Here is a 22,029-nt window from a genome sequence, read left to right on the forward strand (position 1 = left end):
ATGGAAAATTTGATCATATTTTGAGAGATTTAGAATCAATATCGTGAAGCCCTACACTTGTAGGCTTATCTATGAAATGCCACAAACGTTTTATCTTATTTTATTTGACTGTCCCATTTTTGAAAGAAGTAGATATGAATTAGTAATTCTCTTAAATATTTGCGGACCGAGCTCGATAGTTGCAGTCACTTAAGTGCGGCCAGTATCCAGTAATCGGGAGATAGTGGGTTCGAGCCCCACTGTCGGACGCCCTGAAGATGGTTTTCCGTGGTTTCCCTTTTTCACGCCAGGCAAATGCTGGGGATGTACCTTAATTAAGGCCACGGCATATGAATAGAAATAAGGTTTGTAGTTCTATAATCGATAATAATAATAATAATAATAATAATAATAATAATAATAATAATAATAATAATAATAATAATAATAATAATAATAAGGTATGTGGTATACAATACCAAGTACCTTTTAATGCTTTATTTCAAAAAAGTTTTTGGTACAATGCATTTGCTAATTTACAAACCGTCCCAGTTTTAAGGTTCAGTTCTTATGTTATGTATTTGTTATCTATAGCCCTAATACACGATGTGTAAAATAGAAGGTTTGTAGTTCTATAATCACTAATAATAATAATAATAATAATAATAATAATAATAATAATAATAATAATAATAAGGCTATTTGTTCGTTCTCCCGTAACTAATTTGCTGAAGCACAATCTGATCATTTTGTTGTTTTATTCTGACCTGGCATGACGGCATGTCATTATACCAAAAAATGCGACTGACTTCCTCCGTGATAAACACAGTAAACACATCCAAAAGACAACAAATGCTCCCAACGTACGAGCAGTAAGGAATTACTCTAAATCAAAGAATGTTTCTGCCTTTGTTCGTATCTGGAAACCACATCATCAACCAATTCGCCGCTGCTCAGACAAAAGGTCATATCTCCCAATGCTTTTCCTATCCATTATTTCCCTCAAGACTAGTCGCGCCTCCCAGCCTCATATGGATATTTACTCCATCAGAACAGTATTCGTTGTGTTCATTTTCCTATGTTTTCGTGTAAAGAAAAATGAACCTTACCTTACCACACTCTATTAATGTATGTTTGCATGACTTATTTACGTATGCCTACAGCATAATGTACTTACGTTTCCTTTTCCTTTACACATAAGCAGAGGAAAATGAACACAACGAAAATTGTTCTGATGGACTAAATATCCATGTGTGGCGGGGCGACGTGACGAGTCCTCAGGAACGTAAAGGATAGGAAGAGCACTGCGAGATACGACCTTTTAACCGAGCAGCGACGAATTGTTCACACAGATTTACGACCTACTCGTTTGTGTGATGATAGTCATAAGCGTATCCTAATAATTTCAACTGGTTTTCCTTATACTAGGAAATAGTCTACTTTTAACCGTAATTACACAACCTTTCGACAGCTAAGTGGTACATATTGTAATGGCATGTGGTCTTCGGAGAGGCCTGGTGCAGGTCGTTCTATATGACGCCATGGGCGACCTGTACCTCTGGGTGCGTAACTATGATGATAATGAGGTAGAAAGCGGTTGAAACCCGGTGTCGGAACATAGCCTGCTCCTGTCTAATAACATCAAGGAGTCTGCTCCAAGCTTAACATCTCCATCCGGTGGTCGAAACACTTTCAGCAGCATCATATCAACGTTATGCCTGCCAAAACCGTTATATGATATTAGGTTTGGGGCAATACCGACCCGCAGCACACATATCATCAAGAGCGAGAATTCCTTGATAATTCTCGCACAATATTGAGCCTTAGACGACAGAACCTTACCGGCCAAAGTTCTAAGCTAAAATTTTTAACGTAGTGGTTTTTGCAGGCGCAACGATGATATTCTCGCACTCTATACGGAGAGGTTTGGAATTAAACGCAGGCTTTTGACACGCAATCTAGTGATCGGAAGTTGTATACCACCACTTCTTCTAACTTGCCGGCCAACATTCTGATGGTAAAAGAATTTCCACAAAAAAGACTCTGCCAGTCATATAGGAAGACGTAATCTAAATTGACTTCTTTCCTACTTTTTTGATACGGCTAGAACATGGCACGATTTTCCAGCCTGTCGGAGTATTCCCTCGTTAGTGACGTAAGCTACTCATGGGACCCTCAACATTTTGTGTTAGACTACCTCCTAAATCAAAAGCCTGTTATCAGTTTATTGGTGAATCAATCAATCAATCACTCAATCAATCAATCAATCAATCAATCAATCAATCAATCATTAATGATCTGTATTCAGCAAATTTTATATCAGTTGTTTACCTAGCCTTTTTCTTTCAAAGATTTCCCTTGATACATTATTCCAATGCCTTATTCCTCGTTCTATAAATGAATATTTGCCCCAATTTGTCCCCTTAAATTCCAATTTTTTTCTTCATATTATAATATTTCCGACTTTTATTCGTCTACTAATGTCATTCCACGCCACCTCTCCATTTACAGCTCGGAATATACCGTTTAGTCGAGCAACTCGTCTCCGTACTTTCAGATCTTCCCCGATCCAAGTTTGCAACATTTTCGTAATACTGCTCTTTTGTCGGAAATTAAGCAGAACAAACCGGTGCTGCCTTTGGATCTTTTCCAGAAATAAAGTTAAAATCTCCTACCCGGCAGGGAATCAAACCATGAACCAAAGGCTAGTATGCTAACAATTTAGGCATGGAGCCCGACAATCAATCAATCAATCAATCAATCAATCAATCAATCAATCAATCAATCAATACTGATCTGCATTTAGGGCTGCCACCCAGTTGGCAGATTCTCTGTCTGTTGTTTTCCTAGCATTTTCTTAAATGATTTCAAAGAAATTGAAAATTTTTTGAACATCTTCTTTGGTAAGTTATTCCAATCTCTAACTCACCTTCCTATAAATGAATATTTACCCCAATTTGTCCTCTTCAGTTCCAAATTTATCTTGATATTGTGATCTTTCCTACTTTTAAAGACGCCACTCAAACTTATTCGTATACTAATGTCATTCCACGCCTTCTCTCCTCTGACAGCTCGGATCATACCACTTAGTCGAGCAGCTCGTCTTCCTTCTCCCAATTCTTCCCAGCCCAAACTTTACAACATTTTTGTAACGCTAGTTAGTTATAGTCAATAATGGACAGTGATAGGAAACATACTGTTGGGCTGTTTACGTGGCGGCTGAGTGCACGTACTAATTGTAGTGGAAGTGGCTGGATCGTTTAATTCAGGAGTGGACGTATCACGCATGAATGACGGAAACTCTTGGCCAGGTGCTGACTTTAGATCGGTGTTCGAATCACTAGCAAGTACGGCAGGCAGTAAATGGTACTCATTCTCACGAAGCTTGAGGTCTTTTAACAACATACAGATGACACTACTGACCTAGTATACATGTATGGCGACCACTGGTTGCCATAGATACAATGCTGTCGGGATATTTATGACCTTAATTCCATATAGACCCCCAGCCCAAAAACATATCCACTTTAATAAATATAGGCGACATAAATGCAACTTTTCATTTGAGGAATAGGGAAGCCACTCGCAAGTTGAAGATAGTAGGGTCAGGGGTCGAACTGGAACACTGCGACACTCCAAAACAGCCAAACAGCTCTTAACGAAACCTGTAGAATTATAGCAGGTTGCTTGAAATCCACTCTTGTTGAATGGCTTTACCACCTCGCAGGAATAGCACCACCTCCTATTCGAAGAGAAATAGCTGCCTAGAAGGAAAGAAAGTGGAGCAGGAATGAATCCATCTTTTGCATGGGTAGAAACCACATCCACAACGACTGCAATTAAGGCAGAGCTTTCTTAGAACATCAAAGGAACTTACAACAACCACCGAAAAAGCTAGACTACAACTATGGAAGACTACGACCTACCTTCTCACTGGTTGGAGAAGAATTTCGGAAACTTTGCCTCCGGGCCATGACATGAATGGCTGACTTGGAAGTCCCTCAGTAGATTGAGATCTGGAGTGGGCAGATCAAAGGTTTATTTAGCCAGGTGGGGATACTCTAAAGGGCCGGTATTATAATAGAACTGAACCAACAGTTTAAACTACGGTTTATCTGTTAGTCGTGTAATATAAAACTTAATCTTAAGTTTAACTAGAGATTAATTTTACTGCCACGTATCTACCGTTTAAACTGAAGTTTAAGAATACATAACCTTACAACATGGCAGAACGAATGGATCTCGAAGATATCTTTGAGGTGTTTGAAGAAATACTAAGCGATGACGAAGAAGTGGTTCAAATTATTGAACGACCAAGGGGACTACGAGTTTTCCGAGCAAGGGGACGTCACTTTCATATATGGAATGAAAAATAGCTTTTAAATATGTTTAGGCTTTCAAAACAGACTGTCATAAACCTATTTCAGCAAATTGGTGCTAGAATAAAACATGCAACGAAAAAGTTGGAATGTAAAAATAACTTTTTGAACTGTTTGAATGTCAAAAGTGCAAATTTTAGAAAATAAAGTAACTTTCTTCTATTTCAGAACCCCTCAGTCAGCTACTAATAGCATTGCGGTTTTATGCCTTCCGTAGTACTTTTATTAAAATGGGAGATTTCGAAGGAATTCATAAGGCCACTTTTTCACGGACTATATAAATATTTCTTTACTAATTGCACAAGCAATTCTATTTCCTTACAAGTAAAATTAGGACAAGGTTTATTGCTTTTATCCGCCATTTTACCTACAAGAAGTAAACAAAACGTTATCGACAGTCATCTTTTCTTGCAAGTCACTGCTACCAAGATCGTATATTTCCTTCTTCAACTCAGTTTAACTTAGGCCGGCCGTTATAAGACTCAACATCGGTTTAAAATCAAGTTACAGTTTAACTCAATCTTCAGTTTAAACCCTCATTATAATACCGGCCCTAAGAATGATATCTAGTGTGAATTTGGAGAAGTCCAGACTGTAAAACATTTGCTGCAATGCCAGCTATGTCTGGCCTCCTATACTCAAGATTGCACCACAGTAAATGCAGTGGAAGTAGCCAAGTTCTGGTCACAAATAATATAATATTTACTGTACCTTATATGTATATGTTTCTGACACGAGAAAAAATAACATACATACATACATACATACATACATACATACATACATACATACATACATACATACATACATACATACTTACATACATACATACATACATACATAAATGCATGCATACATACATACATACATACACACATACATACATACATACATACATACATACATACATACATGCATACATATATACATACATCATCATTATAGACTATTATGCCTTTCAGCGTTCAGTCTGCAAGCCTCTGTGAATTTACTAAACGTCGCCACAATCCTCGATTTGCAACTAGTGTTGTGGCCTCATTTAGTTCTATACCTCTTATATTTAAATCGTTAGAAACTGAGTCTAACCATTGTCGCCTTGGTCTACCTCTACTTCTCTTACCCTCCATAGCAGAGTCCATTGTTCTCCTAGGTAACCTATCCTCCTCTATTCGCCTCACATGACCCCACCACCGAAGCCGGTTTATGCGTACAGCTTCATCCATCGAGTTCATTTCTAAATTAGCCTTTATCTCCTCATTCCGAGTACCCTCCTGCCATTGTTCCCATCTGTTTGTACCAGCAATCATTCTTGCTACTTTCATGTCTGTTACTTCTAACTTATGAATAAGATATCTCGAGTCCACCCAGCTTTCGCTCCCGTAAAGCAAAGTTGGTCTGAAAACAGACCGATGTAAAGATAGTTTCGTCTGGGAGCTGACTTCCTTCTTACAGAATACTGTTGATCGCAACTGCGAGCTCACTGCATTAGCTTTACGACACCTTGATTCAATCTCACTTGCTATATTACCATCCTGGGAGAACACACAACCTAAATACTTGAAATTGTCGACCTGTTCTAGCTTTGTATCACCAATCTGATATTCAGTTCTGTTGAATTTCTTACCTACTGACATCGATTTAGTCTTCGAGAGGCTAATTTTCATACCATACTCATTGCACCTATTTTCAAGTTCCAAGATATTAGACCTCAGGCTTTCGCCACAATCTGCCAAAATAAATAACTAATAATACATTTAACGAACTGGAAGTTGTCACTCTTGTTTTTACTAAAGTTACCACTCTCTCGTGAGAAATGGCCTTAAAAAGGACAACCCGAAAACGCTAGTCGTGCACGTAACTTTTTTGTGCCGTAGCCGTTGTCATGGGAACGGATATTGAGCGGTACTTAAACAGTTCAGCCGGCTTAAACATTTTATTTCCCATTTTTTTATTATCTGCCTTCCGTGTCGATGTAGATACGTTACTCATACCATGATTGTGAATTAAATCGTTAACTGTCACTTGTTTGCTGAACATTGCATGATGGTCGGCAATCAATCGCTCGGGGAAACGAGACACTAGCCCACTCACTGTTGCTACACTTCAGTTGCTCAACACACTCAGGCTAATAGACTTAAATACTAACGACGTTTATCAAAGACACGGAATTTATAAAATGGATGTTGTCCCTTCGCTTAACTTAATCCATGAAATATTGCTTTATTCCACTCATTGCTCAACCTGGCTCATTTACGATGTTACGGTAACTGTAGCGAAGGGCGGAATGTTTGAACCAGGACGGAAGCAAACATTATGGAGAGTGGAAACTTTATAATAAACTTAGCCTGAGGCTGGCTGGACTCCTTCCAGTAATTCTACGATTCTCTTTCACCATCCCTCATCATTCGAATTAATGGACTCATCCATAACAGAGAGACTAGACAAGTAATCTTCAAATTCCCATCCAACGTAATCTAATATTAAATGTAACAAATCGTCCTTCTGCACAGCGCTATGTTCCTTCAGTACGTTGAATTTTCACTGATTTATGAATTAGTCAATCAGTCTCAATGATCTGACCAGGCGGCAGATTCCCTGTCAGTTGTTTATCTGGACTTTTCTTAAATGTTTTAGAAGAACTTGTATACTTATCCAACATCTCCATTGATAAATTATTCCAGTCCCGTACTCCTCGTCCTATAAATGAATATTTGCCCCATTTTGTCCTCTTGAATTCCAACTTCATCTTTCCTACGTTTAAAAGCTCCACTCAAGCCTATTCGTTTACTGCCATCATTCCACACCATCTCTCCATTGACAGCTCGGAACATACCGCTTAGTCCGTCTCCTTACTACCAAGTCTTCCCAGCCCGGAGTTTGCAACATTTTCGCAACACTCCTCCTTTGTCGGAAATCACTCAGAACAAATCGTGCTGCTTTCCTTTGGATCTTTTCTAGTTCTAGTAATCATGGTGTGGATCTCATACACTGGAACCATATTCTAGTTAGGGTCTTGCCAGAGACTCATGTGTTAGGTTTCTGTCGCAAGAGAGAGCTGATCAGAATCAGTCGGCACAATACAGCTCGCACATTTAATTCTGGAAGTCTCTGAAAACAATAAGTTCGATATACATTGTCACTGAGGGGGCAGAAAATACGAGTATGGTAGAGGAGAGTAGTATAATATGGAATACCATTTACTTTTGGCAGTATAACTTCTTACCGAAATCAGTTATGAAATACAAATAAATATGGTTTGAAAATTCAAATAATTAGCCAAGATTCTCTATATTTTTAAATTGTAAATTGTTAATGTGTTCACGTCAAAATTATTTCTTTCAAAAAGTTGCATTTGGTGGGTAATACGGAATAGTCGGCTAATATGGAATAGTAGGGTAAATAATATGTAAATTAAAATACAGCTTCAATAAATTCTTTCAGTTATATTTAAGGAACGTTCTTACAGGTGGACGTACAGAAATTTTAAAAAATCGAAAGAATAAAATTGGTAATTAACTTAAATGATAATCTGTATACACTAATTATTCAGAGTTTTCTTTTTACAGTCACTTGTTCATTCAGTGACAAAAGTCACAGATGCAGAAACTGAGATCTATAGGTAGTTAAATGTTATAATATACCAGGATTAATGCAATTAATTTTAATTAATTTTAAACGTCATTTTACTTTGAAACTAAAACAGTATTCCATATATCCCGACACACCATGTTTGAATTAAAGGATTCGTCATGCCATAAACTTTGCACAACAAGGAAGTTACACTGGTGTAGCAATATAAGCAACTCTTGTACAATTTGTAACATTGGATTTCCCAGGACTAAACTCAGTTTTGGTAATTAATACAAGCTTTAAAAGAATTACCTGCAAAAACTTTTCAAATATGAAAAACAAATATTCTTTCTCCACGCACCAACTTCACTCACGAGCATGTCGAAACTGAATACAAAGCATCATGAGAACATTTACCATAATTCGACGAGTTTCCACGTGAGAGCAGTACCTTACAGGCAATATATTGTGGTATTCCATATTGCCCGACTATTCCATATCACCCGATTCTCCTCTATAAGATTCGGGAAAAATGAACAGCAGGCTCGATTCGTATGGGAGGAGAAGAAGGTCATATATGAACATTCCACTGAGGATCTCGGAAAGAAGTATGGGATTAAGAATTCGAAAGTCGTTTGACATGATTGGCGCTAGAGAGACAATTCGTAAGGAGATGCTGGGCTCCCTAAGAATTAAAAAAACAGACATCATCATCCAGACCATAGCGGATTTGCTAGGGATTGTTAAACACTATCTACACTCCCTGACCTGAAATGCCAGGTACTGCCTATCATTCTATCTCTTCTCGTCAAATTTACCTAAATAGATCTCCTCTCATAAATTCGATTTAATATCTCTTCATTCATGATTCGATTTATTCCATCTCACCTTCAGCATCCTCTGTAACCCATATATCAAAATCTTGTATCCTCTTTCTTTCTGAGCTATCCCAGTTCTACAAGTTTCACTTCCATACAATGCCATGCTCCAGACGAAAGTCTTCACAAATACATTTTCTATATCGATGTTCGAAGTGAGCAAATTTCTTTTCTTAAAGGCCTTCCGTTATCGTGCTATTTTGCATTTTATCTTCTCCTTTCCTCTGCTATCGTTAGTTATTTTACCACCCGAGTGTCTGGCTCCATAGTTAATTGGTTAGCGTGCTGGCCTTTGCTGGCAGGTTAATTGGTTAATTGGTTAATTGCTCTGGCACGGGGGCTGAGTGTGTGTGTCGTCTTCATCATCATTTCATCCTCATCACGACGCGCAAGATCGTCTACGGGCGCCAAATCAAAAAACTTGCACCTGGCGAGCCGAACATGTCTTCGGACACTCCCGGTACTAAAAACCATACGCAATTTCATTTCACTACCCAAGTAGCAGTATCCATATACTTCCTTTAAGACTTTATTTCCGAACCTAATAATTGTAATTTCGATGCTGTCGGGTGATGATAATATGTACTCGAGCTTAATGTTTTCATCTCATGGGTAAAAGAGGAAAATAGTGAACGAAGTACTGAAATATTTTAACCCGCTTAATGCTAACATTCAGCATACTTCCTAAAGCAGAAAGAATCTACTGCTGTTTATCTGAAAAGCTTGTAATTGTAGGTGTACCGTACCATATTTTTTATTTTAAATTTCACCTCGTATAAATATCTGGGACGAGGCTGCAGTGAGGGATAATTATGCTCTCTTCGTGAGCTCACCCCCAGACAATGGATAGTTGAGAGTCCTCCGATGCCAGCGCGGGATTAGTACGGAACACAGAAATACGTAACGGATGTAATTGATTTATTTGGAGAGCAGTTATTCTGCTCTGACGTTCAGCTCATCCTTCTATTTCCACCGGCTCTGCTAACAATCGATGAGTTCTGGATTTACTGGCGAGTGCCCTGCACACTCTGGATGACTTCTCCCCGTATATAATCAATTAACGGTCTCACGAGGGTCACCTGTACTTCGGACAAGCCTTTTTTTTTTTTACGAAATTTATATGAGTCCGCTTAGCACGTACAAATCGCAAGAATAAAAGGTAAATTCTATGGTACAATTTAAGCTTGGAGTATAAAGTTGCTTTACTCATTGGGCCACTTTCAAAAGGTATAACGACTGGCAGAATGAAAACAAATGTGAAGTGCGTATAAATAACAGGGTGTTTCGTGTAGAGGTACCGCTACTTAAGATGATTTCTGGAGATATTTTGAAAACAAAATACCAGATATCCCCTACCTTGATTTGTTCTGAATATTTACAGAGTCCAGTTTTCAAATACAATTAACTCTTACTACTTCGGACTTAACGAATTCGGAATTTGCGATAATTCAGACAGCAGTTGATCGCGTAGTAAACCATCGCTTATGTCCGTGAGCTGCAAGAACGAAGCCGATGATAAAAATGAAACTACTAGAACAATAAACTGACAAACGTGAGGGAATATTTTACACTATTATCAGTTTTATTGAGATTAATCCGAACTACCAAACGTATTCTGTGTTCAATCCTCAGCCCGAAGGCTGGTTGGATCCTCAACAGCTACACCATTAGCTGTCATAGATGGCCTAGGTATAACTGGCGTACCAGGGACATGGTTGCCTAGTTGTACTTCCTTTTAAAGCAATAATCACCATCATCACTACCAGGGAAATGAGTGAGGTATTTTCCCGTTGCTTTCCTCACTGAGCCAGAAGTTGCTATTACATATCAGTCTGCCAAGCCGACTGAAATGCATGCACCAAACGACCCTACGAGCAACAATTTCACGCCATTCATAACAAGGACTGGCTGCATAAAGAATGGCATTACTAGCATCGCTTATACCTCAGTCACTTTCATATCGTCAAAGACAAGGATAAGGTAGACAGTTCAATGAAAGCAACAACATTCTTGTAGCCTATACCAGAAGATGTAGTGGACGGTAAGTAATAGGTCTCGCCAGCAAAGACATACCAAAAGTAGGCCCTATTATACGCACTAAAAGAGATATGACAAGTGGCAAATCAACAGTGAATAAACATTCCATCAAAACAAATTGTTATTTAAGTCATTATCAACAGATATTGGGGATAAAACATTACCGTGGCTTCTACATCAGGTCGTGGTACCTCTTTGGCTGTTGTGGACCATATGCAATGTAAATCCAGATGGCAGCAGCAAATTAATGTTTAAGTATCATTACGGACTTCCAATAGACTTTCTATTTTTATGACATCGCACCTCCGCAAGAATAGTGACACAATTCAAAAATGAACGTTTGTAAGAAAACATAGTTAAAAAGTTTAAGGATGCATTTTTTCAGACTATTTCTACATGATAAAAGGCGCTGGCCATCTGACCCCAACTTGGAAGGTTCGATCCTGGCTCAGTCCGGTGGTACTTGAAGATGCTCAAATACTTCAGCCTCGTGTCGGTAGATTTATTGGCATGTAAATTAACTCCTATGAGACTAAATTCTGACACCTCAGTATCTCCAAAAAGAGCAAAATTAATTATTGCGACGTAAAGACAATAACATTATTTTATATAATCTCATTTTGAATAGTTGTGGAAGTGTGAGTAGGTCTTCAAAATGTAATACGAGCCATTAGCTTGTAACACTCAATATATGTTTACTCTATATTTTGTGTGCAGCACATACTTTCTCCCGAAAAGAAGATGCTCTATTGGTGAAAAATATCTAATTCCCTCCATGGGAATTTAGAATTTTCCATTCGGAATTGCTAGGCGGGCAATAATTCCATTGTGGAAATTTATCTCCCTTATGCAGTTATCAGACTGTGCCTCTTATATAGGCTTCTGATAAGCTCACCTGCATACACCCAGCATCAGTGACGAGTCTAGTGTCAGACCTAAGACGAAACGCTGGTTAATAGAGCAAACACCTGAAAAGCCTTACATCTGATATGTTATCCCGAAAAGTTGCAAAAAATAACTCTGGCCGACTAATTTAGAAAAACACTAGGAGTTGAGGTTCGAAATTACACAGCAAAAAAATCTCAGGATCCATTAACCCGGCTCATATCTTACGCCATCGTTAGAATAAAGGATGTAGAGGAAGCTAGTAACCAAATTTTAAGGTGATGTTTATATATTTTCAGATTTAATTTTCTTTATCTAGAACTACGATATTCAAGATTTCTCCTTCTCCTTGTTTCAGGTATGCCGGACTTCGGAGTGCATGCCCAATTAGGTCTGCCTCCTCTACCACCGGACCCATTCTGGCCCGGCGCTGCCCTAGGATTTGGTCCAATGTTTGGGCTGCCTCCAAACGCTGCTGCAGCCCTTGGAATTCCTTGGGGCGGCAAATCGCCACATCTCTCAACACCGTCATTCCACACTCTGCTATCACAGTACGTGCTAGCAGGAGGCGGCTTGCCATTACCCACTAGCCTCAATCTAGGTGGACTAGGAGGATTTTCCTCTCTGCCACCTCCACCACCTCCGCCGACAGCCGGAACTCCACCACCCCCACCGTCAGAAATGCCGGAAGCGATGCCCAGTAGTCCACCAGCACCAAGTACCTCACCATCAGTATCGTCAGAAACCCGTAAGAACAGCATCGATGCGCTGCGACTGCGGGCCAAGGAACATCAAGCTCTTCTCCATCAGCGTCTAGTGGCGACATCCGCGGCCAATAAGCCTATCCAGCAAGTGCAAGCCAAGTCCTAAGTGTTACAAGTTGTTCCCTTGTTGAAGTTTATTAAATGTTTCTCGTGTTTATAATGTATGGACGGGCACTTACGAGACTGAAAAAAGTGCCCTGTTCGATACTCATCTCGTACATTGACTGTGCAATATACTGACATTTCCCTTCCCTGTGAAGAGAGAAGACATTGGCATGGGCATCGACTAAACAGGATGGACGAGTAGAGAATTTTCGTCTCAGTAAGTGGCTGACTACAGTCGAGAGAGAATGTAAGAGGAAGCAAATAAGTTTGGAGACTAAAAATCATTTTATATAAGGAGAAGCAGAAGGTCGGCCTAAAAGTGTACTTATTGTTTGGACGAAATAATTTCTTACAAAATAATATGAGTATGATTTCTTCTGTATAAACCTATTGATTATAATGTAATGTAGAACGAATGGGTGTATAATAGACATCCGGCCTTCACCACTTCATGAAAAAAATAATTTTCTCTAATGTGCCATTCGTCTTACTTTAACCATCTGATATACCTAAATATTTTGTTAATTTAATGCAAAAATTACGAATTTCAGCTGAAACATACATTTTCAGGAACTTTGAAAAGTTCGTGAGGTTTTTCGTATCAGGACATTTTTGGAAGTGAAATCTAACTAAAAACAAAATATGAATTGGGGGGAGGGGCACAAGAGGAAACTTTTACACTTTTCAGTACTGTTATCTTCTCATAATGTCATGATATGACGTAATGGAAGATTATCCTAAAGTTCTTCTGGTAGGATGAGAGACACTGAGAGGGAAGTTCAGTAATTATCTAGGGACATACGGTACATTCCTTGACTGTTGGCAGCATTTGTTGTTAAAATGTAAAATTTGCGTTCTTGTTTAAACAATGTAACAATCATCCTGCCGTGTCTTCTACATGAGAAATATAGCTATGAATTCTTATTTCAAAAAGTAAAAAGGACTTGATGGACTAAAATAATATAATGGAATTAACAGCTAGTTAAGTACACTGTAACATCATAATGAATTTTGTTCGTCAGACATAGCCTACCTCATTTCTTCTCATTTGTAGTAAGAGAACGCTGGAAAATAGGAAATGAATTATAAAACTTAATCAAATTTGTAACCCTAGTGAAATATTAGGAAAACAAAGTCTACGTTGCTATATAACATGTATAAACAAGCAAGTAAACCTCATCAGAATGTTTACTGCATAACATCAGAATATTTACAGCATTTGAGTTTCAGTTATTGCTTTAAAACAATTCCGAAGAGGAATGGCATTGATCATATAATAGTTTGAAGACTAATCTTCAAATTTATATTGCCTATCTTATACTTCATGTTTCTTTGAGTGACTAAAAGGGAATGGAAACAATATTTTGAAGTGATTAAAATCTGGTAAAAAGATATCTTTCCTTATACGTATTTCATCCTTTACTTCTACGGAGATTAATAAAATGAATTTTATAAACGAACGGAAACTTTGTTCCTATCTTCTTTGGATTAAAGGGGAGTAAATGATGAGGTGCAGCTGTTGATATTCATTCAGATAAAGTAATTACTATAAAGTTGATGAAATCTTTATTGTTTCTAACATTATCAGATCACTTTTGAGTGTGACATTCTTGAACTGGTGCTCCAAGGTGAAAGTCGGTGTCCATGTAAACGAACAAAACAAATTAAATATAATTCCCAGCTTCAGATACTCTTGGTTGTATTACTTACCTTGTTGTGATGAACTGGACATATTCATAAAGGTGATGAACGCTCTAAGTGCATACAATTGTCGTGATATACTTAGTATTAACGAATCAAGTTTAATGTACGGACGCATATTTTGCTCCAGTCTGTTATATTACATCATCATGTCATATTCTGATGACATTAAAAGCAAAGCAGTGATTATGAAGTGAAATGTGTGGCATATTGTATTAAATTTTTAAATATTCCTTCACAACATTCTTCACCTACTTGTATGTTATGAAATATTGTTTATTATATTTAAATTATTCTATTTTAGACATTCACTTCCTAAAATAGTTGTGTTGTACGTCATAGAATTACATTTATTCTGAACTTACTATAATTCTTTTTATTGTTAAATTTCCGTATATAAACATATAAATTTTTATAAGATTTAATTCCATGAAGAACTTCGAAATTATAAGAGCTTGGCGTTTATCGTTAACTGATATCAAAATGATTAACTTTTTACAATATACGTAAATACGTAAATATTGCCAATTCCTCAAATTAGTCAGAGAACTGAGGTGTAGACGTACTTTGCACCATGCTTGTGAAACATAGTTCAGTGACTTTGTTTGTTTCCAGGAAAATTTCACTAACTTATTCCTAACAAAATATGATTACAGTCTACTCTTTCGCAGTGCAGGACCAACAAATCTCTGAGCCATTTTTGAAACAAAGGAGGATAAAGCTAGTTCAGACTTCGGAATCAACTGGATTATCTATTGATTTAATAGTTTGTTATTATCTCTGCCTATCATACAGTAGTACTTCGAGCTTTATTTACTGCTCTTCTAGGAACACACTGGTAGCCCATATGCTGTAAATCGAGTTTAATGCGTCGAAGCAATAATCTTCCTGAAGGAAATATAATAAAACCAAAATGGCTATTACAAACAATTAATGATGTAAAGTGAAGTAATAGTCATAGTAACTGTGTTTCAACATCTTACAGATGACGTTTCAGTTTATTTTGATCATTACACATGGGTAACGTAATTAATATAGACACATGAACATAATCACTTCATGAGAGTGATTTATTACGCCACCTTCTGTATGTAGTACGAACTTCTGTGGAGGATAGTTCGAAGAAACTGAATAAAAATTATTTTATGGCTGCTTATTATTAAGCATATGGCTAGTAGAGGGGTATATTAGAAATTATGCTCTTGTTAAAAGAATACGAAAGCAGAGAGGCATTCACACGAAACATTCACAAAAATAATATGCTGTATATAGTAAAGGTCGAAGAGCATTCAAATGTTTTCAGTCTTAAAATTTGACACTACATTACTATTGATTACTTTACTCGTAGTATTGAGTGTGAATTTTATGCGACTCTTTAAGACTGATTGATTTTTCAGAAACAAAAAAAAATCACTCTAGAAAGAAGAAACTATGCCTACAGTTTTAGGTGGCTGTTAATATTGTAATTATTCTGTTCCCACGGAATTTCAGAGTGTCTTTCAGAATGTGTGGCAGTTCAAAATTTTGTCTTCATGATGAAACAAGGCTTCTTTTTCTGAAGCCTAAAATTAAAATTTGTCGATAAAATTTCCAACTCCATAAGTAATTTTAAAACAATCCCATGTTTATTTACATCGCGATTTCATTCAGAATGTCTTACCAATTGTTTCCATCATTTCTCTCTATATCTCTTCCCACTAGTTCACTATAATGAATTAAAATTAAAAGTAATAAAATAATTTATATTGATTTAAATGGAATATTTTGTTTTATAAAATGGGGCGGTTCTTAAACAATTGACTCTTTCTTCAATATGCCACACTTTTCACCAGATAAAAAAATATTCTACAGATATATTTAAAATAGTAGTAACTTCTAAATAGTTTTATTTTATTTTTCTTGAGACTTTGGGGTCTATATTAGTCACAGTTTCATCGTACTCATCCTTAACCTCATGCTGCGTAACAGCCATTAAGAAACTCAGACTAGAGGTGTGCAATAAGTTTAATTCTTCTAGTCCACGTGGAGTGGAGTGGTGCAGTGTTGCCAGACCTTGGTGCTTGGAAGAATGTAGGCTCCAGATGCCGGCAGCCCCGTTAGACATCGTTTCAGTAAACAGAACCTATGAAAGTTATCGCAGAGAAAATCAAGATGTATCAACATTGCACTCGTTTTCAAGACAAGACAGATGGAACTCATCGTGATGATTACACAATTGAACGTCGCATGGGTACGGTGGTAACTGTGGATAATGTATACACGAGATCAGTTGCATTTTGTATTGAATATCAGAAAATAATTTCTAAACATCTACTACAACGTAGTTCAATTGAAAACATACAAAAGTATACAGATTAACTGTCAATATTAGTTTTTGTGAAGAATGGACTTCATTGAACTATTTCAAAATAGACAATTGTGATTAAGATTTTTGGTTCAAAAGTCGTCCAGATTTTTACAGGACAGTATGCAAATGAATAGCTCACACCTTCTGAAGAGGGTACAGTGGTTGAGTAAAGTATACTAGACGTTCTCAGTGTTACGAGGACTAACAGTGCTTTTAGGGAGTGTGTAAATTGCTTAGTGGAGAACGCTTGGCACCTCCATGTAAGTAGATTTAGCTGTACATAGCCTTAGGTAACGCATTGTGATGTTTTGTATTATTTCAAAATCCAAAAAAAGAACTATATATGAAATAAAAATATTGATTTTTGACCAATTGATGTTTCATTTAACCTATTGTGAACAGTCTATCTCATCAGAAAACGAAAAAAAAAATGTGGCATTAGTATCCTCAAGATCTTCTCTGAATATTTAGGGTTCTGTTTCCAGTTCGTTGACTATTTCATAAACACTATTGCATAGTGCACCCTTACTTTTGAGATGGACCGCTGAAAGAAAAAATACTACGTATCTGACAATTCTCTTTCTGTCCTTATTTCCCTTAAGACTGGTCACGCCTCTCAGCCACATACTGATATGCAGTCCATCAGAACAATATTCGTTGAGTTCATTTTCCCATGCGTGTGTGTAAAGGAAAATGAACCTTACATATATTACACTATAAGAGTGCGTCGTGCAAACATACATTCCTACAGTACGGTACAGTAAGGTTCATTATTCTTCACGCATTTGCATAGGAAAATAAGCACAATGAAAATTGTCCTGATGGACTGCATATCCATATATAGCTGGGAGGCGTGACGAAATAATGGATAGGAAGAGCATTGCCATATACGTGGTATTGTTTCTTAACCCGCGATATGTTTGAACTGAAAAGACGTGAGGAGAAACGGGAGGTAAGTCATTATTTTACTGCTTTATACAAGACGATATTAAGAGTTTGTCGCCTAACACTGTAAATTATGAAGGTCTTCGATTAATGCTAGACGTCAGAGGTAAACTATCGTAGGTGACATTTCACTAACTTTATAGGAGAGCAGAAAGAAGCTGCGGAGAGGCATATTTTGCTATCTTGAAGGCAGGTCGAACTGACAGTTCAGCAACGTAAACTATCATATCGATGGGTTTCTTTTAAACTCTCGTAAGTCGTAACGCTCTTCCTATCCATTATATTTTTTAAGACTGGTCACGCCTCCCAGCCATACATTTATATGCAGTACATCAAGATAATATTCGTTGTGTTCATTTTCCTATGCTAATATGCAAAGGAAAACGAACCTTAAATCCATTATACTGTAGGAGAGAGTAAATTCGCCATGCAAACAACATCCTTACAATATGACATGGTCCATTTTCCTATACACATCAGCATAGGAAAATTAACACTACGAAAATTATTCTGATGGACTGAATATAAGTATGTGGCTGGGAGGCGTGACCAATCTTAAGGAGTATAATATGTAGGAAGTGCATTGGGACATACGAGGTTTTTAAAGAAAGCCAATAGGATAAGGAGTGCTGCTGACGCCATAAAGTTGGCCTGTTGTATGGTCATTTACATTGTTCTGATGGACTGCATATAAGTATGTGGCTGGGAGGCGTGACCAATCTTAAGGAGTATAATATGTAGGAAGTGCATTGGGACATACGAGGTCTTTAAAGAAAGCCAACGATATAAGCCAATAGGATAAGGAGTGCTGCTGACGCCATAAAGTTGGCCTGTTGTATGGTCATTTACCATTGTTTATCGCTGGGTTCTCCTTGCACATACAGCAGTATTACAAAGTTTATCTTCATTCCTGCGGAACATACACATAAAGTAGTATACCCATAAGGACGAAAAGCACATACGACATAAATGTCAAAATTGTCGTTTTTTCATTCAGGACAGTTTACCTCTGATGTCCAAATTTATTTGTCTGTTTTTATATATAACATAACACTTACAGGCAATAACATGTATTCAGAATCTCCTTGGAATGAGAAAGTCGGTTTTCATTACCATCCTTTATTCTGTCAAAACTCATCCTCTTTTTACTATTTTGATAAAGTGCAGTCGGTTCCTTATCCCTTTTTATTAACACAGAATTATTTAGATTCATTTCTTACACTTTTCTGGAAGAGGGAGAATATTATTACTGTCAAGAATATGTAAACTAAGCATAACTGCTTCAAAACTAGACAATAATCGGCTACAAAAACACCTTCAGACATTCAAGCCAAACTATCAATATACTCAATGGAGTTATAAACTTCCACTTTTATTATTACCTCTAGGGATGGTTGTGTTGCTAATTCCGCACTAAATGAAATATAACTTGAACTCAAGCGTGAGGAGAATGCTTGATCAAATAAACAATTTTTAATCTGAAGGTAAAGGTACTGTAAATTGTGTAGTGGCTGCATTTGGTGGTAGCAACAAGAAACTTTACTACTAACTTGTTCACTGCGCTTCGAAGGTAGGCGTCTTTAAGGTAAGTACTACTACAATATTTCAACTATTACCAATTTCAAGTACACTAAAAACTAGATAAGACACTGTCCAATGGACCGAATGAATATCACCTATTAAGCGGAGAGAAAATGGACGAAGAAATTGCGAAATTTGTATGTTTTTCACTGTGGACTATAATATACGTATCATTTTAATACAAGTTTAGATATGTTTTTGCGCTGGGGTCTTTCTGGAATTAGGGTCATCATTTTAACTTAGATAATCTTGTGTGGACAGGAAACTTATACCGTGACAACCATCGCAGCGAGTGTTCGCCATCTTAGTATACTACCATTGATTATTGATGGGTTCTTCTTGCGCATACGACAGTATTACATAGTTTAGCCTATCTTCATTCCCGCGAAACATACACATAAAGTATTGTACCCTCGTATGTCCCAAAGCTCTTCCTAACCATTATATTCATATGCACTCTATCAGAATAATTTCCGTTGTGTTCATTTTTCTATGTTAATGTCTATACAGGGTGTTAGGTGTATACGTGCAGATATTTATTGTAGCAATAGAGAACGATGTGACGAACCACTATATATCAAACTTTTAGTAATCCTCGGAAGTTATTTTCGAGAGCAAAGGAGAACGATGTTTTTAGAATAGGTAGTATGCCTTGTTCTTGTGAATGAATAGCTTTCCTTTGATAACAGGCAAGTCACGCGCCATCCCTGCCAAACTGGTTTCTGTTCTGTTTGTGTTCAAGAGCAAATGTACTACTGTGACAGCTGAGCGCTCCCTATTCAATGCCACGAGATGTTACGTAATGTACTTGCCAAACTGGTTTTATGTTTACGAGCAACTGACCTGCGGTAACAGCTGAAGGCTACCAGTCTACAACATGTTACGTTACATTATCGCCAGACTGGTTTGTTGTTGTTAGTATTTAGTTTCCGTCTTAGCGGTTTCAGACAACACTAGTTATCGGTTTCGGACCCTGGAGGTGTATTGAATTCTCAGCGTTAATACTGGTTCATTTGCTGTTACGTCCTTTAGGGGATAGGGATATCTGTGGTCGTCAGCCCTGTAGTCTAGTGAGTATGGAAATGACCAGAAAACCTGTGTCGGTGCGCGACCTGTACGAGCATGTGATATAATTATTGGTTGGGATACGCACGCCGGGACGTGAAATGCGGTACGATCCCCGTTGTGCATTGCGTAAAGGTAGAAGAAGGAAGACAGTTCCTTGCGCCAACGAACAAATGAATGGCATAGGATATCCATATGAGTAGAATCAGAATTGAATTATCGAAGCACATCGAACGTTTTGTTTCAAACGAAAAATGGACATTTATACAACTAAGTAAATTAAACGTACCTACATTTCGTGCTTCCTGCCTGGTTGAGTGGCTAAAACGGTTGAGGTGCCAGCCTTTTGACTATAACTTCGCATGTTCGAACCTGGCCCCGTGCAGTGGTATTTGAAGGTGCTCAAATACGTCAGCCTCGTGTCGGTATATTTACTGGTACACCGAGCTCGATAGCTGCAGTCGCTTAAGTGCTACCAGTATCCAGTATTCGGGAGATAGTGGGTTCGTACCCCACTGTCGGTAGCCCTGAAGATGGTTTTCCGTGGTTTGCCATTTTCACACGAGGCAAATGCTGGGGCTGTACCTTAATTAAGGCCATGGTTGCTTCCTTCCCACTCCTAACCCTTACCTGCCCCGTCATCGCTATAATACCTATCTGTGCCGGTGCGACGTAAAGCAACTTGTCATTCGAGCCAAGACACCACTGTGGTTCAGAATATCCTCTGGTGCTTAAACATACGTTCACGGAGGTCGTCCGAAGTGGTTACCTCAGTTCGGTATACTTTGTTTCTCATGTCCCCCCAGGCGTAACAATCCACTGGAATAAGGGCTGGCCAATTGATAGTTCCACATCGTCCTGTCTACCGTTGAGGAAATGTCTGCGCCATCGTGTAAAATCCACGTGGTTCGGCGTAGTCGAAGCGACACGTCCTCTGAAAGCTCCAGTAACGTACTGTATCTACTGTACAGGAGCAAGATAACATTAATAAAAAGATGTAACCGAACTCCAACTACACCCATCCTGATATTAATTAGAACCGATGCTGGAAACTGCCTTGTCCTATTGAATGGGGATATTCCACAGCTCATGAGTGGGATATAGTGGGTTCCAACCCCTTTGTCGGCAGCCCTAAAGGTGGTTTACCGTGGTTTTCCATGTTCACACCAGGCAAATGCTGGGGCTGTAACGTCATGAATGCCACGATCGCTTCCTTTCCGATACTAGGCTTTTCCCGTCCCATCGTCACCATAAGGAAAGCTACACCGATCAAATTTATGCAAGTAAGGTGATTGGTACCGGTCTGAGTGTCTGAGACCGTTGAGGTCCTTATCTTCCGACCTCCAACTTGGCAGGTTCAATCTTGGCTCAGTCTGATGATATTTGATGGGGCACACATACGTCAGTCTCGTGTCGTAGAAATACTGGCACGTAAATGAACTCCTGCGATATGAAATTTCGTCACCTCATCGTCTCAGAAAACGGTATAAATAGCATGTGGGACGTAAAGCAAAATAACGCTAGTAAAAAGACGATTGGTCAAAGAGACAGACTTCCCACTGCATCCATCCAGATATTAATTGAGAGCCGGTGCTAGAGGTTGCCTTGGTATACTAAATATTAAACACTCCTTCTATAAAAATTGCCTCATGTGTCACTAATACACTTGACAGAAATTCTGGATTGAGTGCTTGATCAATTAACCAGCGGCAGAAATCCACTCTTAAATCATCACCGAGCTTGATAGTAGCAGTCGCCAAAGTTCGAACAGTATCCAATATTCGGGATGTACT

General features: G+C 38.1%; 1 protein-coding gene across 1 annotated transcript in view; it reads left to right on the forward strand.

Moving 5' to 3' along the window:
- Nucleotides 1–12,734, forward strand: part of LOC136872746 (retinal homeobox protein Rx1-like) — a 144,889-nt gene extending 132,155 nt beyond the window's left edge. Inside the window, exon 5 of the mRNA XM_068227518.1 lies at nt 12,087–12,734. Coding sequence (XP_068083619.1) covers nt 12,087–12,598 — 512 coding nt within the window. The 3' untranslated portion in view covers nt 12,599–12,734. The remainder of the gene's footprint in view (nt 1–12,086) is intronic.
- Nucleotides 12,735–22,029: the final 9,295 nt, after the last annotated feature.

Source organism: Anabrus simplex, chromosome 4, assembly GCF_040414725.1.
Source record: "Anabrus simplex isolate iqAnaSimp1 chromosome 4, ASM4041472v1, whole genome shotgun sequence".
NCBI classification, from domain to species: Eukaryota; Metazoa; Arthropoda; class Insecta; order Orthoptera; family Tettigoniidae; genus Anabrus; species Anabrus simplex.